The 25345-nt window shown below is 49.5% G+C and overlaps 1 protein-coding gene across 5 annotated transcripts in view; it reads right to left on the bottom strand.

The window, feature by feature from the left end:
- Window positions 1-25345, bottom strand: part of OGDH (oxoglutarate dehydrogenase) — a 138425-nt gene that overhangs the window by 24322 nt on the left and 88758 nt on the right. For all 5 annotated transcript variants that reach the window (XM_077805594.1, XM_077805597.1, XM_077805593.1 and 2 more), the window contains 4 exons: window positions 21601-21747; window positions 20588-20678; window positions 12208-12387; window positions 7595-7723 (listed from right to left, as the gene is read on the bottom strand). In XM_077805594.1, coding sequence (XP_077661720.1) covers window positions 7595-7723; window positions 12208-12387; window positions 20588-20678; window positions 21601-21747 — 547 coding nt within the window. The remainder of the gene's footprint in view (window positions 1-7594; window positions 7724-12207; window positions 12388-20587; window positions 20679-21600; window positions 21748-25345) is intronic.

The raw sequence follows: 25345 nt of genomic DNA, 5'->3' as shown, positions 1-25345 counted from the left end.
GTTTAGCGCTAAAATCAACCTCGCTGGTCAAATTTGGGGTAGTGTGGATGTAATTCGATGGTACTGGCCTCTGGGAGCTATCCCAGAGTGCTCCATTGTGACTGCTCTGGACTGCACTCTCAACTCAGATACACTGGCGAGGTAGACAGGAAAGGCCCCAGGAACTTTTGAATTTAATTTCCTGTTTGGCCAGCATGGTGAGCTGATCAGCACAGGTGACCATGGAGTCCCAGAATCGCAAAAGAGCTCCAGCATGGACCAAATGGGAGGTACTGGATCTGATCGCTGTATGGGGAGAAGAATCCGTGCAGGCAGAACTGCGTTCCAAAAGACGAAATGCCAATATATTTGCCAAAATCTCCAAGGGCATGATGGACAGAGGCTACAACAGAAATACACAGCAGTGCTGTGTGAAAGTTAAGGAGCTGAGGCAAACCTACCAAAAAACAAAGGATGCAAACGGTCGCTCCGGGCCAGAGCCCCAGACATGCGGCTTCCATGATGAGCTGCATGCAATTCTAGGGGGGGGGGGGGGCCCTACCGCTACCCCACCACTGTCCGTGGACACCTGCGAGGGGGGAATCTCAAGCAACAGGGATGAGGATTTTGTGGATGAGGAAGATGATGATGAGGAGGAGGTTGAGGATAGCACACAGCAGGGAAGCGGAGAATCCCCTCTCCCCAGCAGCCAGGAACTGTTCATCACCCTGGAGCCAATACCCTCCCAACACTGGCTCCCGGACCATGAAGCCGGAGAAGGCACCTCTGGTGAGTGTACCTTTGCAAATATAAAACAGGGGTTTAAAAGCAAGCGTGTTTAATGATTAATTTGCTCCGAAGACTTGGGATGCATTCGCGACCAGTATAGCTACTGGAAAAGTCTGTTAACGTCTCTGGGGATGGAGTGGAAATCCTCCAGGGACATCTCCAAGAAGCTCTCCTGGAGGTACTCTAGAAGCCTTTGCAGAAGGTTTCTGGGGAGGGCAGCCTTATTCCATCCTCCATAGTAGGACACTTTACCACGCCAAGACACGAGCAAGTAGTCTGGAATCATTGCAGAACAAAGCATTGCAGCGAATGGGCCCGGGCTTTGGTGGCATTCAAGCAACATCTGTTCTTTATCTCTCTGTGTTAGCCTCAGGAGAGTGATATCATTCATGGTCACCTAGTTGAAATACAGGAAATTTGTTTAAGGGGACATTCAGAAGTGCCCGTTCCTGCTGGGCTGTTTGCCTTTGGCTGAAAGTAAATCATCCCCGCTGTTAGCCACGCGGTGGGGGGAGGCCCGTTCATGCTGAGCTGTTCGCGTTTGGCTGACAGGGATCTTCCATGATACTAGCTACGCAGTGTGTGTGTGCGCGCACATGGGGTGGTGGTGAAGCGATCATCCCAGAGAATTGGGGTCGGGGGGTTTGGATTGTGCTGCACATTCAGCCTAAAACTGCAGCCCCTCCTTTTAAATGGCCAACCCAACAGGCTTTGCTTGGTATGGGAAAGCAGGGCACTGCTGTTTGAAACTGTTCCCACACGTTATGAAGGCTGAAGAAGCTGAAACCCTTTGCCTTACCAAGGCTGTCTGCAAGCCGAATTCTTTTGCCCAGCCGAGCGTGTGTGATGTCTCACACTAAGCATTTAGTTGGGTTTGGTCCTACTTTGAGCAGGGGGTTGGACTAGATGACCTCCTGAGGTCCCTTCCAACCCTGATATTCTATGATTCAAACCGGCAGGCACTCAATATAAGAGGCAAAATGCGACCTTTTACCAAAAGCACATGTGCTATGTAACGTGAATCACTTGATTTAGTGTGAAATAGTCTTCCCTTTGTTCTCTAAAATGTATCTTTTTAAATACTACTCTCCCTTTTTTTCCTCCTGTGCTGCAAATGTTTCTATGCTTCCCCTATCATCTCCGTCCCAGAGGCTAGTGCAGATTAGAAGGTGAAAAAAAAACGCATTTGTGATGACATTCTCAGAGCTCATGCAGTCCTCCCGCACTGAAAGAGCTCAGCAGAATGCGTGGAGGCAAACAATGGAGAGTCCAGGATAGCGTTAAATGAACGTGATGAGAGGAGGGAGGAGCACACTGAGAGGACGCAGGATGCAATGCTGAGGCTAATGGGGGAGCAAACTGACATGCTCAGGCGTCTGGTAGAGCTGCAGGAAAGGCAGCAGGAGCACAGGCTGCCGCTGCAGCCCCTGTATAACCTCCTGCCCTCCTCCCCAAGTTCCATATCCTCCTCACACTCCACCCCAGAAGATTGCCCAAGCAACAGAAGGCTGGCATTCAGTAAGTTTTGAACTGTAGTGTGGCCCTGTCCTTCCCTCTTCCCCTCATCCACCACCCTACCCGGTGCTTCCCTCCTCACCCACCGATCCTGGGCTACCTTGCGAGTTTTCCCCCTATTTGTATGATAAATTAATAAAGAATGCATGATTTTGAAACAATGATTTTATTGCTTCTGAAAGCACTGATCGAAGAAGGGAGGTCAGTTGGCTTACAGGGAAGTAGAGTCAATCAAGGGGGCGGGTTTTCATCAAGGAGAAAAACAGAACTGTCACACGGTAGCCTGGCCAGTCATGAAACTGGTTTTCAAAGCTTCTCTGATATGCAGCGCGCCCTCCTGTGCTCTTCTAACAGCCCTGGTGTCTGGCTGTGCGTAATCGGCCGCCAGGTGATTTGCCTCAACCTTCCACCCCACCATAAAATATTTGTCTCCCCCTTAGTCTCACAGATATTGTGGAGCACACAGCAAGCAGCAATAACAATGGAAATACTGGTTTCGCTAAGGTCTAACCTAGTCAGTAAACTGCGCCAGCAAGCTTTTAAACATCCAAATGCACATTCTACCACCATTCTGCACTTGCTCAGCCTATAGTTGAACAGCTCCTGACTACTGTCCAGGGTGCCTGTGTATGGCTTCATGAGCCACGGCATTAAGGGGTAGGCTGGGTCCCCAAAAATAACTATAAGATTTCAATATCCTCAATGGTAATTTCTGGTCTGGGAAGTAAGTTCCTTCCTGCAGCTGTTCAAACAGACCAGAGTTCCTGAAGATATGATTGTCATTCACCTTTCCCGGACATCCCACGTTGATGTTCTCAATGCTTTTTTCGCCTCTGTCTTCATGAACAAGGTCAGCTCCCAGACTACTGCACTGGGAAGCACAGCATGGGAAGGAGGTGACCAGCCCTCTGTGGAGAAAGAAGTGGTTAGGGACTATTTAGAAAAGCTGCAAGAGCACAAGTCCATGGGGCCGGATGCGTTGCATCCGAGAGTGCTAAAGGAATTGGCGGATGCGATTGCAGAGCCATTGGCCATGATCTTTGAAAACTCATGGCGATCGGGGAGGTCCCGGACGACAGGAAAAAGGCTAATGTAGTGCTCATCTTTAAAAAAAGGGAAGAAGGATAATCTGGGGAACTACGGGCCAGTCAGCCTCAATCCCTGGAAAAATCATGGAGCAGGTCCTCAAGGAATCAATTCTGAAGCACTTAAAAGAAAGTGATCAGGAACAGTCAGCATGGATTCACCAAAAAGTCATGCCTGACTAACCTAATTGTCTTGTATAACGAGATAACTGGCTCTGTGGATGAGGGGAAAGCAGTGGACATGTTATTCCTTGACTTTAGCAAAGCTTTTGGTATGGCCCACAGTATTCTTGCCAGCAAGTTAAAGAAGTATGGGCTGGATGAATAGACTATAAGGTGGATAGAAAGCTGGCTAGATTGTTGGGCTCAATGGGTAGTGATCAATGGCTCCATGTCTACTTGGCAGCCGGTATCAAGCGGAATGCCCCAAGGATCGGTCCTGGGGCCGGTTTTGTTCAGTATCTTCATTAATGATCTGGAGGATGGTGTGGATTGCACCCTCAGCAAGTTTGCAGATGACACTAAACTGGGAGAAGTAGTAGATATGCTGGAGGGTAGGGAAGGATACAGACGGACCTAGACAAATTAGAGGATTAGGCCAAAAGAAATCTGTTGAGGTTCAACAAAGACAAGTGCAGAGTCCTGCACTTAGTACGGAAGAATCCCATGCACCGCTACAGACTAGGGACTGATAGGCTATGCAGAAGTTCTGCAGAAAAGGACCTAAGGGTTACAGTGGACGAGAAGCTGGATATGAGTCAACAGCGTTCCCTTGTTGCCAAGAAGGCTAACGGGATTTTTGGCTGTATAAGTAGGGGCATTTCCAGCAGATCGAGGGATGTGATCGCTCCCCTCTATTGGACATTGGTAAGGCCTTATCTGGAGTACTGTGTCCAGTTTTGGGCCCCACACTACAAGAAGGATGTGGAAAAATTGGAAAGTGTCCAGCGGAGGGCAACAAAAATTATTAAGGGACTGGCGCAAATGAGGAGAGGCTGAGGGATAGGGATTGTTTAGTCTGCGGAAGAGAAGAATGAGGGGGGATTTGATAGCTGCTTTCAACTACCTGAAAGGGGGTTCCAAAGAGGATGGCTCTAGGCTGTTCTCAGTGGTAGCAGATGACAGAACAAGGAGTACTGGTCTCAGGTTGCAGTGGGGGAGGTTTAGGTTGGATATTAGGAAAAACTTTTTCACTAGGAGGGTGGTGAAGCACTGGAATGGGTTACCTAGGGAGGTGGTAGAATCTCCTTCCTTTGAGGTTTTTAAGGTCAGGCTTGACAAAGCTCTGGCTGGATGATTTAGTTGGGGATTGGTCCTGCTTTGAGCAGGGGGTTGGATTAGATGACCTCCTGAGGTCCCTTCCAACCCTGATATTCTATGATTCTATGATGTCAGTGAAACGTCCCTTGTGATCCACCAGTGCTTGCAGCACCATTGAAAAGTACCCCTTGCGGTTTACGTACTGGCTGCCAAGGTGGTCCGGGCCCAAGATAGGGATACGAGTTCCGTCTATCGCCCCACCACAGTTAGGAAATCCCATTGCAGCAAAGCCATCCACTATGACCTGCACATTTCCCAGAGTCACTACCCTGGATAGCAGCAGTTCAGTGATTGCGTTGGCTACTCGGATCACAGTAGCCCCCCACAGTAGATTTACCCACTCCAAATTGATTCCCAACTGACTGGTAGCTGTCTGGCGTTGCAAGTTTCCAGAGGGCTATCGCCACTCGCTTCTCAACTGTGAGGGCTGTTCTCATCTTGGTATTCTTGTGCTTCAGGGCAGAGGAAAGCAAGTCACAAAGTTCCATGAATGCGCCCTTATGCATGGAAAAATTTCGCAGCCACTGGGAATTGTCCCAGACCGGCAACACTATGTGGTCCCACCAGTCTGTGCTTGTTTCCCGGGCCCAGAATCGGCATTCCATGGCATGAACCTGCCCCATTACCACCACAATGTCCAAATTGCCAGGGCCTGTGCTTTGAGAGAAGTCTGTGTCCATGTCCTCATCACTATCGTGATCGCGCGGTCGTCGCCTCCTCGCCTGCTTTTGCAGGTTCTGCACATAGTGCAGGATAATGCGTGAGGTGTTTACAATCCTCACAACAGTAGTGGTGAGCTGAGCGGGCTCCATGCTTGCCGTGGTATGGTGTCTGCAGGAGAAAAGAGTTGCAGTGGAAGCGGTGGATGACGACGGTTGCCACGAGAATAGATATTTATACAGAACGAAGAGAGGACCTGCGAGATGGATTCATGGCACCAAGAGAGCAAAGTTGCAGTGGAAGCGGTGGATGACAAGGGTTAGCAGTCCTACTGTACCGTCTGCTGACAGCAGTATGACGTCTGCACGGAAAATAGGTGCGGAACGATTGTCTGCCGTTGCTTTCACGGAGGGAGGGGCGACTGACATGTACCCAAAACCACCCGCGACAATGTTTTTGTCCCAACAGGCATTGGGAGCTCAACCCAGAATTTCAATGGGCAGCGGAGACTGCGGAAACTGTGGGATAGCTACCTACAGTGCAACGCTCCGAAAGTCGATGCTAGCCACAGTACTGTGGACGCACTCCGCCGACTTAATGCGCTTAGTGGGGTCACATACAATCGACTGTATAAAATTGCTTCCTAAAAATCGACTTCTATAAATTCAACCTAATTTCGTAGTGTAGACATACTCTAAGTGGTCAAAAATGAAATGACTGTCAAAATTAGCACTGACTTTTTGCATTACAGTTTTTAAAAAGTTAATAAATTGACTTTTAATAGCATATTATATTACTCTTCATTTTTTTAAATTTTTGACTATACTTTTGTATTGTTGTATGAAAAGGTTTCAGTGATGCGGCCCTCAGGCCAATGTACTAGTTCTCATGTGGCCCTCGTGGTGATTTGAGTTTGAGATCCCTGGTCTAGCTAGAGAAGCTATCCAGGTCAGTTTTAAGTTAGCTCTGTTGTGATTTTGTTATGCTCTGTTCAGCAGAGGGAGGGCAGTCACCAGGGTAGAGCATTAATGGAGTCCACATAAAGGGTGGTGCTTGTGAGAGGTAAGACAGGGGTAAAGACTCTTTCAGAGAGACCATATTAAAGTTCAAACAGTCCCCCTCATTCTCCCACTGGACTCTGCTCAGAACCAGCCCGCCCAGCATCAGGGAACGGGATATCAATCAAGTCACTGTCACCTGAGCTCAAAACAGAACAGGGGATAAAAGACACAATAATTTAGGGCATGTCTACACTATAAACTTAAGTTGACCTATGGTAGGTCGACTTACAGCCACCACTGCAGTGGTTCATGTCCACACTGCCCTCCTCCTGTCGGTGATGCGTGTCATCACCAGGAGCGCTTCCAATGACTTAAGTGTGAGGGAGCTGAGAGAGTGGGCTGTCAGCTCTGCATGCAGCTCCCTGCTCAGGAACCCCTGGGTAGTGGGACGCAACTGGACTGGGAGCCAGGACCAGGGGGAGCAGCTGGGCTGGGAGAGGGGAGCCTGGGTAGCTGCCAGGCTGGGAGTGGGGAGCAGGGACCCAGGGGGCAGTCGGGCTTTAGCTGGAGCCCCCCCTAAATCCCGGGGTCGACAGCCCGGCTTTCTTGTCAATTTCAGGATGCCAGCATGGAGCCATGAAGTTGACAAGAATGACAGCCAGCAACCCATGTAAGTAACCTGCAGTGACACTGCTTCGCGCTAACTATGCCAACATAAGCCCTACGCCTCTTGTGGAGATGGAGTTACATCGGCACTTACATCAGTGGGAGCAAGGCTGTAGTGTGTACACTGACATAATTAGGCTGAAGTAACCTGCCTTATGTCAACCTAAGTTTGTAGTGTAGACCAGGGCCCTAGACACTAGGGACTTCACCGTTATAGCCCAGAGCAAGTTATCATCAGTTCTTCTTGTTCCTTAGCCTTGTCTCATAGGAGCTCTCCTGCTTATAGATCTGCCTATATACATCCCCAGAAGCCCCAATTCCGGCACTGAACCATAACTGGAGTTTCACAGGTACAACACAGCACCATTTTAGTGGGAGAAGACCCTGATGCAGGGCCCCATCCCTAGCATAAAACACATCCTTGACACATGCTTACCATTGCTAGCACACCAGTATGATACGTCAGAGACGGACAAACCACTCTCCCTTCCCATGGCATTTAAAGTGCATGTTCTCAAAGATTCTGGTATCAGTGGAGCTGAAGGACCCAGTCCTGCAGCCATGGGGCCCAGTTTTTACCTGGTTGTTCACAACCACGTGAACTGTCCCATGCGTAGTGTAGGATGGCAAGTCGCTCAAATGGAACGTCTCATACACTATACCCTGCCCGGCAAAAGCTGCATCTCCGTGCAAGAGAATGGACATCACCTGTGGGGACAAGAGGATCAAACTGAAGGCTGGTGGCTTGTTGGCTTCTTTTCAGCATTAAAGGTGCCCAGAAGTGCACACAGAGGGGGCCCAGCATTGTTGGGGAAGGAGGGGCTATTGGCTAGGATGGGGCAGCAGCTACAAGCAGGCTCTGACTGGCATGGAAAACTGTTCTTCATCTCCCCACTGTACATACATCTCCACATCTCTCTGGTGGCAGCTTCTTTGCCTCATCCTTTCCATTGTCTGTCCGTAACCTTCATTGCAAGGAAGATCTGATGCTTTAGCCCCCAGGTGACTGCACTAGGAAGTGAGGTTTCAGTTTGATGTTTCAACAAAGCTCCTCCATGTGAGGCTGGATCTGAACAGACTATGGCTAGTGTCTCTGGTGCAATGACTCAGGAAGATACTGGGTGGATTCACAGCCCTCCCCTCCTGAAATTCTAGAAGACTAGGTTAAAACTAGGGCTGTTAAGCGATTAAAAAATTAATTCATAGAATAATTGCGCTGTTAAACAATAATAGAATACCATTTATTTAAATATTTTGGATGTTTTCTACATTTTCAAATATATTGATTTCAGTTACAACACAGAATACAAAGCGTACAGTGCTCACTTTATATTTAATTTTGATTACAAATATTTGTACTGTAAAAAACCAAAAGAAATAGTATTTTTCAATTCACCTAATACAAGTACTATAGTGCAATCTCTTTATCATGAAAGTTGAACTTACAAATGTAGAATTATGTACAAAAACCCCTGCATTCAAAAATAAAACAATGTAAAATTTTAGAGCCTGCACATTCACTCAGTCCTACTTGATTGAGCCAATCCCCCAGACAAACAAGTTTGGTTACATTTGCAGGAGATAATGCGCCAGGTTCTTGTTTACAATGTCACCTGAAAGTGAGAACATGGCACTGTTGTAGCCGGCGCCACAAGATATTTACGTGCCAGATGCGCTAAAGATTCATATGTCCCTTCATGCTTCAACCACCATTCCAGAGGATATGCGTCCATGCTGATGATGGGTTCTGCTCAATAACAATCCAAAGCGGTGCGTATGCATATTAATTTTCATCATCTGAGTCAGATGCCACCAGCAGAAGGCTGATTTTCTTTTTTGGTGGTTTGGGTTTTGGAGTTTTTGCATTGGAGTGTTGCTCTTTTAAGTTTTCTCAAAGCATGCCACAGACCTCATCCCTCTCAGATTTTAGAAGGCACTTCAGATTCTTAAACCTTGGGTTGAGTGCTGTAGCTATTTTTATAAATCTCACATTGGTACCTTCTTTGCCTTTTGTCAAATCTGCTGTGAAAGTAAGTGTTCTTAAAATGAACATGTGCTGGGTCATCATCCGAGACTGCTATGACATGAAACATGGCAGAATACAGGTAAATCAGAACAGGAGACATACAATTCTCCCCCCAAGGAGTTCAGCCACAAATCTAATTAATGCACTATTTTTTTAACGAGCATCATCAGCATGGAAGCATGTCCTCTGGAATGGTGGCTGAGGAATGAAGGCGCATACGAACGTTTAACATATCTGACACGTAAATACCTTGCAACACCGCTATAAAAGTGCCATGCGAATGCCTGTTCTCATCTTCAGGTGACATTGTGAACAAGAAGCGGGCAGCATTATCTCCTGCAAATTTTAACCCAACTTGTTTGTCTGAGCGAGTGGACTGGTAGGCTCCTAAGTTTTACATTGTTTTGTTTTTGAATGCAGTTATTTTTTGGTACATAATTCTACATTTGTAAGTTCAACTTTCATGATAAAGAGATTGCACTACAGTACTTGTATTAGGTGAATTGAAAAATATTATTTCTTTTGTTTTTACAGTACAAATATTTGTAATAAAAAATAAATATAAAGTGAACACTGTATACTTTGTATTCTGTGTTGTAATTGAAATCAATATATTTGAAAACATAGAAAACATCCAAAAATATTTAATAAATTTCAATTGGTATTCTATTGTTTAACAGTGCGATTAATCGTGATTAATTTTTTTAATCGTGATTTTTTTGAGTTAATTGCGTGAGTTAACCGCGATTAATTTACAGCCCTAGTTAAAACGTGATTCTTGGAATTAAAGGCAATCAGTGGATTATGCCGATTAACTTATCAACTGAGTGTTACACTGGAACCAGTTCCAGTGGTGGATGAAGTTTACTGAGCACCAACCAGTGCCCATCTCACTTCTCCAGCTTTTGGAAAAAGGGAATATCCTAAATGAAAATTAAGTGGTTGCTTTTGATTTTACTGATAACAGACTTCCCTCCCAAGTGTGGGCTGAAAAAATTCATGCGCATAGAGAAAGGATGTGCATTTCACAAGCCACTTCAAACGTTAGTGAGGACACTTCAGGTGCAGCCATTAAAATGGGAATTCCACCAGTATCTGTGTGAGGTTTCTGCCTAATCACACTAGACGTGGATTGATGTCTACAGATGTTGCTGTACCAGAGGATAGTGTTCGTCTTGGTATATTCTCCGTCCTCCCACAAAGGACCAGGGTTATTTTTGATCTCGTTGGAGCTACCCGTATACCTCTTCCACGGTATTGGATATGTTTGTTATAAGCCAGACACTGAAGCTGCGTACAACAGCCCATTTTTTGTGGCTTTTTCTTTCATATTAGGGTACATGTTGAAGGACACAGCTGTTCTCTCTCAAGGAATGGATCCTCTGGTCCCCACTACCTATTCCAAGCCAACGACATATCTCAGGATCACAGTGATCCTCGATTTACATTCAGTTCCTTCAGTTTGGTCAGATTTATCTGGGGAGGGAGAGTTTGTTTATAGTAGTTTTCTATAAGAGAAAGTGATCCCCTGCTGCACAACATGCCTCTAGACATTCAACTCCTGGCTATGCTGAAGTCAGTGGCAAAACTCCCACCAACTGCTATGGAGCCAGGACGTGACCCATACAGTCTCACACCTGGTTACTTGTCGCAGCGATCTCCTACTGCAAGAGGGACCTCCCTCCCCATCCCCTGATGCCTTAGTCCGCATCATTGCGGCCTGACTCTCACATTACTCCCTCTTGAGGTTTCTTAATGTTATTTCTTTGCTGGTGGGGTTTGCAGTTCCAGGGTGGGTCTGGTTGTTAACCACTCTTTCAGAATGGATCTAACCCTGATCTCACTGACGACACTCATGGGTCCATTCGCTGGGGCTTTCCATTACCCCACTTTACAATATGCCTTAAGACATTGTCCAGACCCTAAAAGAGCGTCCCTATACAAGGGCATCTGAACTAAATGAGGCACTTGATCAAATTCACCGAAACAAACAGATTCTCCATCCTCTTCCTCCACTACTTTTTTTTAAAAGAAAAGGAGTACTTGTGGCACCTTAGAGACTAACAAATAAATAAATTTGTTAGTCTCTAAGGTGCCACAAGTACTCCTTTTCTTTTTGCGAATACAGACTAACATGGCTGCTACTCTGAAACCTGTACATTTTGTTAGTAGACCAAAGTGAAGAAGAGTCTGCGATGATTCCACATAAGCCCCATCTCTTATTACTCATGGGCCAGTCACTCATCTGGTGTCTTTTTACAGGGGAACCTGGCTGGTAAATTGCCAGGATCATTCTATTTTTCTTTTTGAGGATCCGCACCACAGATATTTTTCTCCAACCCTTTCTGCTGTTCTGTTTCTCTCCAGTCTCTGCTGTTCTCAGTGACTTCCAGAGTAACTGCCAGTGGTTCTGAGTCTGAGTGAATCCCCTTTGCATCACTTAGACATGGCCATGCCTAGATCTGTAACCCACCACCACAGCCACCAAATACTGGCTTATCCCTTTCCAGCAAGTTATACAAAGCTTAATTGTTGCATGCTCTCAACCTTCTGCCATCTCAACAACGTCAATACCCCTCCCATTCCCAGCCCCGGCCCCTCCAAGAATACCGCCCCGGCCTCCAGCTGCTGCTGAGTAGCAGCACAGCACGAGGACCAAGCTGATTTTTTTTTTTTTAAATGGCCACCGATTTGGGGTGCCTTGGTTCTCAGATGCCCCAGTTGCAATACCCTGAGCCCCATTCTCAGAGGTGCTGAACACCCATCCCTTCCCCTGACTTGAACTGGAGATTCGTGCGTCCACCGTTTCTAACAATCTGGCCTCCCACTCCAAGCCACCCAAATCAGAGAATACGTTTTGGCTGAGCTGCTACTTCTGCTGCTCGCTATGGCTTGGTTAAGTTGGAGCAGGACAGAAGCAGCACGGTTCTGACTGTTGATGGAGGAATAAAACAGGAGAGGGTGCTTTACATGGGACCAGAACTCTTCCTGTGGCAGACAGCATTCCAGATCTCTGGGGAAATTCAGACTGACAAACAAACCACATGGATTTCCTTGGCTAATCTGGCTCCCTCATGGAGCAGTTTGCCTCCCTTCAGTCAACTACAAGTCAAGTCTGAATAAACTTATAACAGACACTGGATCAGAGGTATTCGGTGCCCTTTACCTTCTTTCCTTTAGTGTCCCCACAATAAAACTGCTCTGCCTTCGTCTTGCCCATAACCACTGGATCTGCAGCCTCCAAGTGAGATGGGTTTGCCACCAAGGAGAGGGTGATGTTCCTCTCAGTGACGCGGTTAATCCTCCGGTGGTACATTCCCAAGTGGTACTTCACGTCTCCCGAGCCCTGGAGAGAAAGAGCAGGGCCAAGAAAGGAGCGTGGGCGGCAGAGCTTGGGGAGATTGAGAACAGGAGTCCCTGATGCCTCCCGTCATTCACAGGCTCACAGCATGGGTACGTGGCATCTGCTAGTGCTGCGTGGAGTATATAAGGGCCATGAATTTGGAGCTCTTCAGCTAGAGCTGCAATTACCAGAAACATGGAGCCCACAGAGCATGTGCATTTGCTGATATCGGAGAGTAACAGCAGCACAGAGATGGCCCAAATATTGGCCACAAAGGTGAAAATCATTTATATGGTTTAAGAACCCAATCCTGCTCCCACTGAAGCCAAGGCAGGGCTCTTGTTTGGGTTCCTAAGTACTACTAGCTTTAAGCATCCAAGTTCAATAACATGGGTCCTGGTTACCAGCTGTATTCTGTGCACCTCTGATAAGCATCTGACCTCATTTATACCCTAGAGATGGGAGAACAGCCAGGAGGTAGAAGCACTGAGGAAAGGAAAGGAGGCAAGGACTGGTTGGGAGGCAGGTGCATGGGGTCTGGAGAGGGCAAGGGAGGTGGATGGGGCAGGGGAGAGGAGAGAAGAGAAGGAAGCAGGGTCTGGAAGAGGGAGATCAAGAAGAAGTGGGAATAAAGTTGGGGATTGGTCCTGCTTTGAGCAGGGGGTTGGACTAGATGACCTCCTGAGGTCCCTTCCAACCCTGACAGACTATGAAACTCACTAGGTGGGAGAAATATTGGGACCGGTGAAGTAAAATTGTGTAAGTGTAAGAAGGGGCACAAATATACACAAGCTTCCCCTTCCCCCCAAAAAGACAGTTACCTTTCCGTAACTGGTGTTCTTCGAGATGTGTTGCTCATGTCCATTCCACAATAGGTGTGTGTGCTTGCCATGTGCACTGGTGCCGTAAGTTTTTCCATTAGCAGTAGCCATAAGGGACCATCCCTAGCGAGCGTGGTGCTGCCATGGTGCAGTATAAGGGGCTCTGCGTGCTCCCCCCACCCTCAGTTCCTTCTTGCCAGACAACTCTGACAGAGGGGAAGGAGGGCGGGATGTGGAATGGACATGAGCAACACATCTCGAAGAACAACAGTTACGGAAAGGTAACTGTCTTTTCTTTGAGTGATTGCTCACGTGCATTCCACAATAGGCGATTCCAAGCTATATCTGTTGGAGGTGGGTAGCAGTTCACAGACACTCAGGACGAAGCACTGCCCTGCCGAACCCAGTGTCCTCTCCGGTTTGGGAGATGATTGCATAATGCGAGGTGAAATTGTGAACCAATGATCATGTGGCCATCCTACAGATGTCCTGAATAGGGTCGTGGGCCAGTAAGGCAGCCAACGAGGCTCACACCCTAGTCGAGTGTGCCCTCACAATCGGTGGCGGGGGAACTCCCGCCAGGTCGTAACAAGTACAGATACACGAGCAGCCGAATGGAGATCGGCTGGCCTCTTATGTGTTCGGCCGAGGCAATGAACTGTTGTGAGCACTTCCTGAACGGTTTCGTACATGCCAGGTATAAGGCCAGAGCCTGTCCCACATCCAGCATGTGGAGGCAGCACACCTCGCTGGACACATGGGGTTTGGGACAGAGCACCAGCAGGAAAATGTCTTGGCCCATATGGTAGGCAGAGACCACCTTAGGGAGCAATGAAGGATGTGGTCGGAGCTGGACCTTATCCTTATGGAACACCGTGTATGGGGGTTCGGAGGTCAGTGCCTGGAGCTCCAAGACCCTCCCAGTGGACCTGACCGCCACCAGGAAGGCTACCTTCTAAGAGAGGTGTAACCAGGAGCATGTAGCTAGCGGTTCAAATGGAGGTCCAGTTAACCTGGCCAGCACCAAGTTTGGGTCCCACTGTGGGACTGGGGGCCTACCATACGGGAAGAGGTGATCCAAACCCTTAAAGCAGGGGTGGCCAACCTGAGCCTGAGAAGGAACCAGAATTTACCAATGTATGTTGCCAAAGAGCCACAGTAACATGTCAGCAGCCCCCCATCAGCTCCCCCTCCTTCACCACACCTCCTGATCAGCTGTTTCGTGGCGTGCAGGAGGCTCCACGAGGGGGGGGAGGAGCGAGGGCATGGCAGGCTCAAGGGGGGGCGCGGGAAGCGGTGGAGTGGGGGCACATTGGGAAGTTGGCGCCTGTAGCTCCAGCCCCAGAGTCGGTGCCTGTGCAAGGAGCTGCACATCAACTTCTGAAGAGCCGCATGTGGCTCTGGAGCCACAGGTTGGCCACCCCTGCCTTAAGGAATTGGCCAGTAATGGCATTAGAGAATATCGTGTGACCCTGTACTGGCGGGTGGAAGGCCGATATGGCCGCCAAGTGCACCTTGAAGAACAAGAGCGCTAGGCCCAGGGCTCTAAGATGAAGGAGGTAGTCTAGTATAAGCTGGATCGGAGCAGCCACAGGCGAGAAGCCCCGATTAGCAACCCACCGGGAAAACCGAGACCATTTTGCCAGGTAGGCCTGATGAATGGAGGGCCGCCTGCTCTCCAGGAGGATGCGCTGAACCCCTTCCGAGCAAGTCCTCTCCCCCCAGCCTAACCACTGAGCAGCCATGCCGTGAGGTGGAGTGCTGCTAGTGTGGGGTGGAGGAGACTACCTTGGTCCTGGAAGAGCAGGTCCCAGGAGAGCAGGTCCGAGAGCAGGTGCCAACAGCTACGGCGGGGCGACTGCCAGGTTTGTGAGAGTCCCGTACCAATGTTGCCTGTGCCATGCCGGGGTGAACAGGAGGACCTGGGCCCTGTCTGTTTTTATCTTTTCCAAGACCTTGCCGATCACTGGAAATGGGGGAAAGGCATAGAACAGCTGGCCTGACTAGGACAGAAGGAAGGCATCGGAGATTGCGCCCATGCCCAACCCTCCCCTGGAGCAGAAGCGGGGACACTGGTGGTTCTGCCAGGTTGCGAACAGGTTCACTTGGGGAGTGCCCCATGTTTGGAAAATCCTGTGCACCACCTCTGGGTGAAGTGACCATTTGTGCTGAGAGGAGAAGTCCTGGCTCAGCCGATCCGCCCGAGAGTTCCGGATGCCCGGTAAGTGGTGGGCTTCCAGGTAAACATAAAAAAGGAGTACTTGTGGCACCTTAGAGACTAACCAATTTATTTGAGCATGAGCATCCGATGAAGTGAGCTGTAGCTCACGAAAGCTCATGCTCAAATAAATTGGTTAGTCTCTAAGGTGCCACAAGTCCTCCTTTTCTTTTTGCGAATACAGACTAACACGGCTGTTACGCTGAAACAGGTAAACATAGTGGGCTATGCAGAAGTCCCAATGCCTGAGGGCTTCCTGGCAGAGGGCTGAGGAACGGGCCCTGCCTTGCCTGTTGACGTAGAACATCGAGGCCGTGTTGTCCGTGAGAACCTTGACCACTCTGCCCTCCAGGTGCGAGCGGAAGGCCACACACGTCGGACAAACTGCCCTGAGCTCTTTGACATTTGTGTGCAGGGCAAGGTCCTGCGTGGAACACAGATCTTGGGTCTAGAGGTTTCCCACATGGGCGCCCCACCCCAGGTCCGACGCATCGGACACTAATTCCACAGTCGGGAATCAGCCCCTGAACGGGGCCTCTTGGAGCATGTTCCCCGGGGAGGACCACCAGCCTAGGGAGGCTATCACTGGTTTGGGCACAGGGAGGACTTTGTCCACCCTGTCTCTGGACTGGGAGAACACCGAGGCCAGCTAGAGCTGGAGGGGTTACATCCTGAGTCTGGCGTGATGAACCATATGCGTACACACCGACATACGACCCAGGAGTTGGAGGCATGCTCTGGCTGTCGTCACGGGGAACCTTGTGATTGCACTGATGAGCTCCCTTAGGGTTTCAAATCTGTCTTGTGGGAGGGAGGCTCTGGCTGACATTGCGTCCAGAATTGCCCCAATGAACTCTATGCACTGCACCGGAACCAACGTGAACTTGGTGTCGTTTACCAACAGCCCCAGCGTGGTGCATGTGGACAGGAGGAGTGCTACGTGATCCTGTACCTGTGACCTGGAGCTGCCCCTGACCAGTCAGTCATCGAGGTAGGGGAAGATCTGGACACCCCGACGTCTGAGGTAGGCCACTACCACAGACATACACTTTGTGAAGACCCTGATCCGATAGGCCGAACGGGAGGACAGTGAACTGATAGTGTTCCTGCCCAACTTGGAAGCGGAGGAAATACCTGTGTCCCTCGAATATATGAATGTGGAAGTATGCGTCCTGTAGATCGAGGGCGGTGATGATGGAGGCCAGAGAGACCATCTGAAACTTGAGCTTTACCATGTACTAGTTCAGGCCACACAGGTTCAGGATGGGCCTGAGGCCCCCTTTGGCCTTCGGCATAAGGAAATAACAGGAGTAGAACCCCTTGCGTCTGAACTCCGCTGGCACCACCTCCACCGCTCCTAAGCCAAGGAGCCGCCTCACCTCCTGTTCAAGTAGACTCTTGTGAGAGGGGTCCCTGAAGAGGGATGGGGAGGGAAGGTGCATGGGGTAGAAATAAACTGGAGGGTATAGTCCCGGGAGACGGTGTTGAGGACCCATCGGTCTGAGGTCAGCTGAGACCACTCTGAGAGAAAAAGCACACAACTGGTTGGAGAAGGGAAGTTTTATTCCGGGTGGATCCCTGGTATGAACTGGTAAGTCGCCCCCGGGCGTCCTGTCAAAACTGGCGCTTCCCCACTTGTTTGCCCTTAGAGGGCCCAGGCCGGGATTGCCTTTGTGGGTGCTCTTTATAGTCCCTTGATTTTTTATAAGGGGGCTCATATCTGGAGTGGGTGGCCTGACTGGGAGCCTGCTTCGGTTTGAACTTGGTCCTGGCCGGGGCCGGGACATAGAGGCTGAGGGTCTTTAATGTTGTTCTGGAGTCCTTCAGACCGTGTAACTTCAAGTCTGTCTGTTCCGCAAACAGGGCCTTGCCATCGAATGGAAGGTCCTATAAGGAGTTCTGTGCCTCGCTGGACAACCCAGACAGCAGGAGCCACGATGCTCTCCTCATGGAAACTGCGGCGGCCATAGACCGTGCAGCCATATCTGTGGCGTCCGAGGCTGCCTGAAGGACTGCCCTGGAGGCAGCCGTGCCCTCCTCGACCAGGGCCTTGAACTCCTTACCACGCTCCTGGAGGGAGTCCGCAAATTTGGGCATAAAGCTCCACAAATTGAAATCGTATCTACCCAGCAGGGCTTGGTGGTCCGCCACCCTCAGTTGGAAGCTCGAGGACGAATAAACCTTTCTACCGAATAGATCTAGTCTCCCTGAGTCCTTATTTTTAGGAGTAATAGCAGGTTGACCTTGCTGCTCCCTATGGCTGACTGACTCAAGTTGGGGGCAGGTGGGTGTATAGGTATTCATGCCCCTTGGCGGGCACAAAATACTTTTGTTCTGCCCTCTTAGAGATGGGGGGCAAGGAAGCCGGGGTTCGCCACAAGGTGTTCAAGATCTTTGCCACTCCTTCATGAAGTGGGAGAGCCACCCTGGCCGGAGCCGAAACCAAGAGGATGTTGAACAGGGAGTCCGAGGGATTCCTCCACCTCCTCGGTTTGTAGGCTGAGGCTTGACGCTTTTCAACAGCTCTTGGTGGGCTTTTGTGTCCTCCTGCGGGATGGGAGCAGGAGGGGCTGTGATCACCTCATCTGGAGAGGAGGCGGCTGTGGATGCCGTACTCTGTGTCCCCACCGGTACCGCAGGTCCCACCACTTGGTCCCCTTCTGAGCACAGGACCGAGGATGAGCAACTGAGAGAGGGAGGCCGACGGTCTTTCCAAGGCTCCGGCCACCAAGCGAGCCACTACTGCGGGCTGCGTTGGGGCCCACGGGGCCCACTGGTATCATGGTGCCAGCCAGGGAGCCCGGTGCCAGTGCATCTGCTGTGGCACCAGTGAAGCAGACTGTCCAGCCTGACTAGCCTGACCCATCGACTGACGACTCCGAAGGGAGGCCGGGCTGGCGCACGATCGACCACTGTCCCGGGACTGGGATGAGTGGCGGTGTCGGGAGTGATGCCAAACGCGAGGCAGTGATGCTGGCGTGGAGAAGCGGGAGTACCATCTGTAGCAGCTGCTCCGCGAACGGCTCTGATGGGTGGATCTGCAACGGCAGGGTGCAGGCGATTGGCCCCTGGGGCTGCGGGAGCAGTGCCGCGGCAGGGACCCCGAGCGAGATGAAGAGCGGGAACAGCATCGACATGTGTATCGCAAGGGGCTATGGTAGCTTCTTGGAGGTAATGACCTCTGGTGCCATCTGTCCCGGTCTTGGCAGGGTACGCTCTCTTCGTGAAGTCTACGTTCCCCCTCAAGGTGGAATGGTGCCTGGAACCCGTGCCGGTTGGTACCCAGCCAGACAACCTGGTGGAGGTCGACTGGGATCAGCGCAGACTGCGCACAGGGCAATCACGGAGCAGGGAACGGAGTCGGGAACCTTCCCTCGACTGTGAGCGGTACTGTCCAGGCGGTGACTGTGGGGGTCCGAGAGGTGGCTTGCCTCTGGACTGGGGAGCCGACGACAGCGGTGCTACTGGTACCGGTAGAGACAAAGTCTCGAGCCGCCTGCAGGTCCTCTGGCATGGAGGGCACCTGAACGTGGCCACTGGCATCCGGGGAAGTCGGCTTGGAGCAGGCTGGGCTACTCCGCTCAACTTGAGTCGGAGACCGCAAGGCTGGTGGGGACTGAGAGCTGCCTAATGTGGGTCTAGTCTCTCCCCCAGTCCTGCTCCGGTGCCTTGGCAGATAAAACCTCTTCTTCGCCTTTTTAGAGTGTCCCATGGACAGGGAGCAGTGCCGACTGGTGGAAGGCACCGTTGGGTTGCCATGCACTGATGCCGCGGTGCTCGGTGCTGACTCGGAGCAGTGCAGCGGTGTCGGGGTTAGGGCAGACTCCATCAAAATGGTTTGGAGCCAAATGTCCTGCTCCTTCTTGGTCCGAGGTTTGAAAGATCTGCAAATCTTGCTGCGGATGGGTTTCCCCCAGACTGTAAATAGTTCGCGTGCGGATCACTCATGGGCATAGGCCGTTTGCAAGTGTCACACGACTTAAAGCCCGGGGCATGCGGCATGCCCCGACCCGGGCACACTTAACGAATTCTAACTAAAGCTACTTTTTGTTTTTGTTTTTAAACTACAGGCACTACTAACTATGAACTAACAGAGTCCAAGAGAGAAAGCTACAGCAGAGCTGAAGCAGAGCAGTTCTGAAGCACCTACACTGGCAGCAAGAAGAAACTGATGGTGGGGGAGTGTGCAGCGCCCCTTATACTGCGCCATGGTGGCACCACGCCAGGAGTCGCTAGGGGCACTCCCCTACGGGTACTGCTAAGGGAAAATCTTCCAGCATTGGTGCATGTGTCAAGCACACACAACTATTGTGGAATGCACATCAGCAATCACTTGAAGAACAAGGAATTATTATAGCTGCTAGTGGCATGGCATGTGGCCAAAAATCAGAACATGCTATAGAGGGGAAGTGCTCCATAAAATGATCTCTCTACCAACATGTGGGCCACACTATGGAACAAAGGGGGAAGCCTGACCTAGAAGCTCATGATAGGATAGGGACATATCAGCCCATATTGTGCCAAGGAACAGTCACGTCTCTCTAATCCGCTAGCGTATCTGACAGCAAGGTAGAGGCTACAGGAAAACCAAGATTCATAATTTGCTGGACTCTTAAGACTACTTTGAAGAGGCTACCAAGTCTCACAAGAAGCTATTAAGGTAGACAGAACAGTCATGGGGTAAAGTACTATCTTGGCTTGGAAACTGGATCAAGTGAGACAACACATTTAAAACAACATCTACCCTGCAGAATTCACTGCCACAAGGTATTGAGGCCACGAACTGAGCAGGACCAATAAATAACTAGTTATCCGTCTGGATAATGAGAACACCCAGCGATAATTCACAGGATAAGGAAAACAGAAGGGTTATGAACCTTCCTGGTTCAGGGCAAGCAAGTCAATAACTGACGAGGGTCAGGAACAGGCAGAGGTTTCCCACATGGACAGGTTATTCCAGAATTGCCCACTAAGGGGATTCTTGCACCTCCCTCTGATACAGCTGGTGCTGGCCACTGTCAGAGATGGGATACCAGGCTAGATGGGACCCTCGGTGACAGGGATTGCCAAGTGTAGTCTGCTGTCTGGAGAAAGAGCCCTGCCGCATATTGTACTTACACTCTCACGTGGCTGCTTGCTTAGACTCTACTCAAACCTCACTCACCTCATCAGCAGCCTCCAGCTTGGAATCGAACTGACAGAAGATCTGCTCCAACTCCTTCCTGATCACGTTGGCGAGAACATTCAGACGCCCTCTGTGAAATGAATGCCACAGTCAGCTACAGGTGAACAGCTCACCTTGCACTCTATGCTGCCTGTCTGGAGAGAGTGCTTCTCACCCCATGCTTCAAGCCAAGGCAAAGGACCCATTCCTCTTCCTATGTTACACCAAGAACAAGCAGTTTTACTCTTCCCCACGCCCTGACAAACTGGTACTGGTACCCTGCGCTCCTTCTGAAGAGGAAAGCAAGGTGGGTCACCTGGCAGCACCCTGTCCCATGAGGGGTTCTTTTCACAAATACTGTGATTTACTCATGCTGGACTCAGGAAGAAACAGCCACATGAGATTCCCCTATGCTGGAAGCCACCTCAGGAAGACTGTTCTTTACACTTCCCAATTAATTTGGATCCAGACACCAGTTAAATCCGTGGTGCAAGGCCAGACCTTCTTCAAACGCAGGTCCAAATTGCCTAGTATTGTGCACCTGTGCAATGGGGCCTCAATATCCACAGGGAATCCCAGTCTCCTCTGCAGGAGATACAACACATATCCTAGATTAAGGACTCACTGGGGAAGCTGCTATTCTGCAGATCCCCGCATGCAGTTATGCAGATAATAAACAAGGGCTTGCTGGGCATTTTGTTTAGAAAGCACAGTGTGTTCCCTGTAAATTAAGATACATTTCCTGCAGCCTTGTATAATGGGTGATGTTAGCTATGAATGGGTGATGCTAATGCCCAAGATGCATTTGAATCTCAGTTTGTTTATATCATTTTCAATCAAATTAAACTTAATCTTTGGAAAAACAGTCAGCTTATGCCAGGAGCAAGAGTTCTAGGGGAAGCCAGCTTCCCTTTAAACCTCAGCCCCGCCAACTGCCACCCGCCCGCATCTTTCTGACTTGCCAGCTGCCCCTGCCGCCAAAATATGGGGTGGGGAGATAAGGATCCTGTTACCTGTGTGGCATCCCCATGATAACATAATCGACTCCATTCTCACTTGACTTGTCAATGATAGTCTTTAAGGCTGGGATAAGCACCTCGCAACCTTCCAAGCCAAAACGCTTCTCCGAAGACCATTTCCGATGGAGGAACTCCTCAAACCTGAAAGACAGAGTCAGACAGAAGTCAACGGTCAGGCTACAGCCTATTGCATGGGCCAGAGAACCCACAGAGACATTAGTGGGGGAGTCACAGATGAATGATATAGGCTGACAGGTTTCAGAGTAACAGCCGTGTTAGTCTGTATTCGCAAAAAGAAAAGGAGTACTTGTGGCACCTTAGAGACTAAGTTAGACTTAGTTAGCCTCTAAGGTGCCACAAGTACTCATAGACTGACAGGTCACTTGTGCAAGTGATTCTTCTATGCACCATTGGCTGCATTATGCCTTTATAATTACTACTAGGATAGAACCCACTATGTACAAAGTGCTAGCCACACCCAGTACAGTCCCTGCCCAACATTGGTCCTAATCTAAGAATGAAAGGAACATATGAAGGGCAAGAGAGAAGGATAAAATATACAATCGAAATATAGCCTTAAGTAAATGCAAGAATTCCCATGAGCAGCTGTGACGGTGCTGCCTGTGGGAGCCAGCTGAGGTCACTCAATTAGGGTGAACTGCAAACAGAATGGGGCAAACAAACCACAAACTCTGGTGGATATTTCAATACTTAGATTTACCCAGCCAGCACAAAACAGCTTCTATAGCACCTCCCTGGGTACTCAGACGTTCAAATAATGCAGTTCCCTTAAAGTACCCAGCCTCAGGTCTCCATCCAGACACACATGTCAAACATAGGATGATAAATTCTGAAAATCTTATTTCATCATATAAAAGAAAAGGTTCTCCGGATCTCAAAGGACCAAGCCCCAGACTCAGGTCAAATAATAACTCAGATCTTACCCAAAATACACGCTTATAGTCAATTCTTGTTAACTAAACTAAAATGTATTTAAAAAGAAAAGAGAGAGTGTTGGTTAAAAGATCAATATACATACAATTCAATTCTTGAGGTTCAGATACAGAGCGGAGATGAGTTTGTAGTGGCCAAAAGTCCTTTTAGAAATAGTCCATAAGTTATAGTCCAATGGCCATGTTCAGGGCGACTCCAGTCAGTGACTGGGGATCTCAATCCTTGTGGCTTAAGGTTTCCCCCTCTTGAAACCCAAAGCAGATCTGAGATGAAGAAGGATCGTGTCCTAAGGTTTTTATACATTTCCATCTTCCAAACATCATGGCAATTAGCACAGGATAATTTATCCATTAAACAGTTCAGATACAGGTTATCATAACCTTCAAACAGGCATAGACAATAATTCTATTTCACTCGAGTGTCTTCCTAAATGTTAATATTCCTCTTTTGATCTTTGAATCAAAGCTATAGCAATAGACAAGACATGTTTGCTTATATCACAAGACCTGAGCAAACATCTACCCTTCTATCTCTAACAATGCAGGCTTGCATTTCAAAGCTCTATTAATTTACATATCTTCCTAACCAATCTTTAAAGTTCGGCCAAGGGTCAGGTCAGTCTGTGAGTTAATTAACTCTTTCTGGCCCCGTCACCTTTCAATGAGATATTATATTACACTCATACAGTCACAGCAGCCAACAGCCAGCAGGCTGACAGGCAGAGGTAGGCTGGAGTGGTGGAAACCAAAAGGGGGTCAACATTTCAAAATGGAAGGTTATAATCAAGAGCATCAAAAGCTGCAGAGGGGTGGCAGAAGAGGGCCCTGAGAAGTGGCTGCAAAGCGGGAACTTGGGAAGAGTGGATGCAGTGAATGGAATGGAGGCAAAGTCCAAGTGGGGGGGTTCCAGGAGTTAGAAGAAAGGCGCAGGGGGTAGTGATAGTGAATGGAGATGGGGGGGAAAGGGGGAGGAGGCAAAGGTAGGGAGCAATCAAAAACCTCTGTCCGTGACAGGAGAGAAGAAGGAAAGTGGGGGCTGGTGGAAGACTCAATCTTGTTGATCTCCTTGAAGGAGCCGAGAAGACCTTGAGCGGGGAGGGAAAAAGATGCAAGATGGGAGGCATTTCAGAAGGGAGGCAAAGGCTGAGTTTCTGTGAGCTGGAACTAGTGGGCAGTGATGAATAGCACTGTATGGCAAAGAGGAGGGTAGGATTGAAGGAAGAGTAACACACCCATAATGCAAAAAGAAAAGGAGTACTTGTGGCACCTTAGAGACTAACCAATTTATTTGAGCATGAGCTTTCGTGAGCTACAGCTCACTTCATCAAAACTCCCCCTGGAAACATTTAGGAGCAGAGGAATCAGGCACTAGGGGAGACGGGGGACAGCAGAGCGAGGTTCCACAACAAAAACCAACAGAGGAAACATCTGAGAACAGCAAGGCCATCAAAGGCGTTGACGGTCTGGAGACCACAGAAAGCTTCGGGGTGTGGGGCAGGAGGTGATGTTGAAAGAGACGAGATGGTGGCCTGAGAGAAGGAACTTGGTGATGGGAGATTGGTGAGAGCAGTGCTCAGACAAGGTCGAGAGAGGAGCCATTGTGAGGAGTGTGGGAATTAATCCACGGTTAAGGTCAACAAGGAGGCAGTGGAAAAGAGATGGAAGGCCGAGGGGTCAAACAGGATGTCAGTGAGATAACAGAGGTCTCAGCGAATGAGGTTGCTAGAGATCAGACTCAATACAGAAAAAAAAACAAACCAACAACGGTTACTCACCTTTTGTAACTGTTGTTCTTTGAGATGCGGTGCTCATATCTATTCCAGTTAGGTGTGTGTGCGCCTAACTTTTCCCTAGCAGCTACCCGTCGGGCCGGCTGTGGAGCCCCCTGGAGTGGCACTGGGTATGGAGCTCTATATACAACCCTGCCGGCCCGACCCCCCCTTCAGTTCCTTCTTGCAGGCTACTCCAACAGAGGGTAGGTGGGGGGAATGGAATAGATATAAGCAACACGTCTCGAAGAACAACAGTTACAAAAGGTGAGTAACCGTTTTTTCTTCGAGTGCTTGCTCATATCAATTCCAGTTAGGTGACTTCCAAGCCTTACCGAGGAGGTGGGGTCAGAGTCAAGGTATTGCCGATCAAAGTACCGCTCTGCTGAAGGCCACATCATTCCTAGATTGGTGGACGATGGCATAGTGCGACGTGAAAGTATGCACAGAAGACCATGTCACAGCCCTGCAGATTTCCTGGAGAGGTATTTGGGCTAGAAAGACTGCCGACGAGGCCTGAGCCCTCGTGGAGTGATGGCAGGCGGAGGAACCTTCGCCAAGTCATAACAGGCGCAGATACAAGCTGTGATCCAGGAGGAGATCCACTGGGAAGAGACTGGCAATCCCTTCATCCGCTCTGCTATAGCAATGAACAACCGGGTTGTGTTTCGGAACAGCTTTGCCCGCTCAATATAAAAAGTGAGCATTCTCCTAACATCCAGTGAGTGCAGATGTAGTTCTTGAGGACTGTTGTGCGACTTTGGATAAAAGACTGGCTGGAAGATGTCCTGGCTAATATGGAAGTGGGACATCACCTTGGGAAGGAAAGCTGGGTGAGGTCTAAGTTGTACCTTATCTTTATGAAAAATCATGTACGGGGGCTCAGAGGTGAGGACCTGCAGCCCAGACACACGTCGTACCGAGGTGATAGCCACCAGAAAAGCTACTTTCCAAGAGAGGTAGAGGAGTGAGCAAGAAGCTAAAGGCTCAAAGGGAGGGCCCATGAAGCGGGAGAAG

Source organism: Eretmochelys imbricata, chromosome 26 (assembly GCF_965152235.1).
Source record: "Eretmochelys imbricata isolate rEreImb1 chromosome 26, rEreImb1.hap1, whole genome shotgun sequence".
NCBI lineage: Eukaryota > Metazoa > Chordata > Testudines > Cheloniidae > Eretmochelys > Eretmochelys imbricata.
Note: the sequence above shows the minus strand (reverse complement) of the source record. Positions and strands in the feature narration are given on the sequence as shown.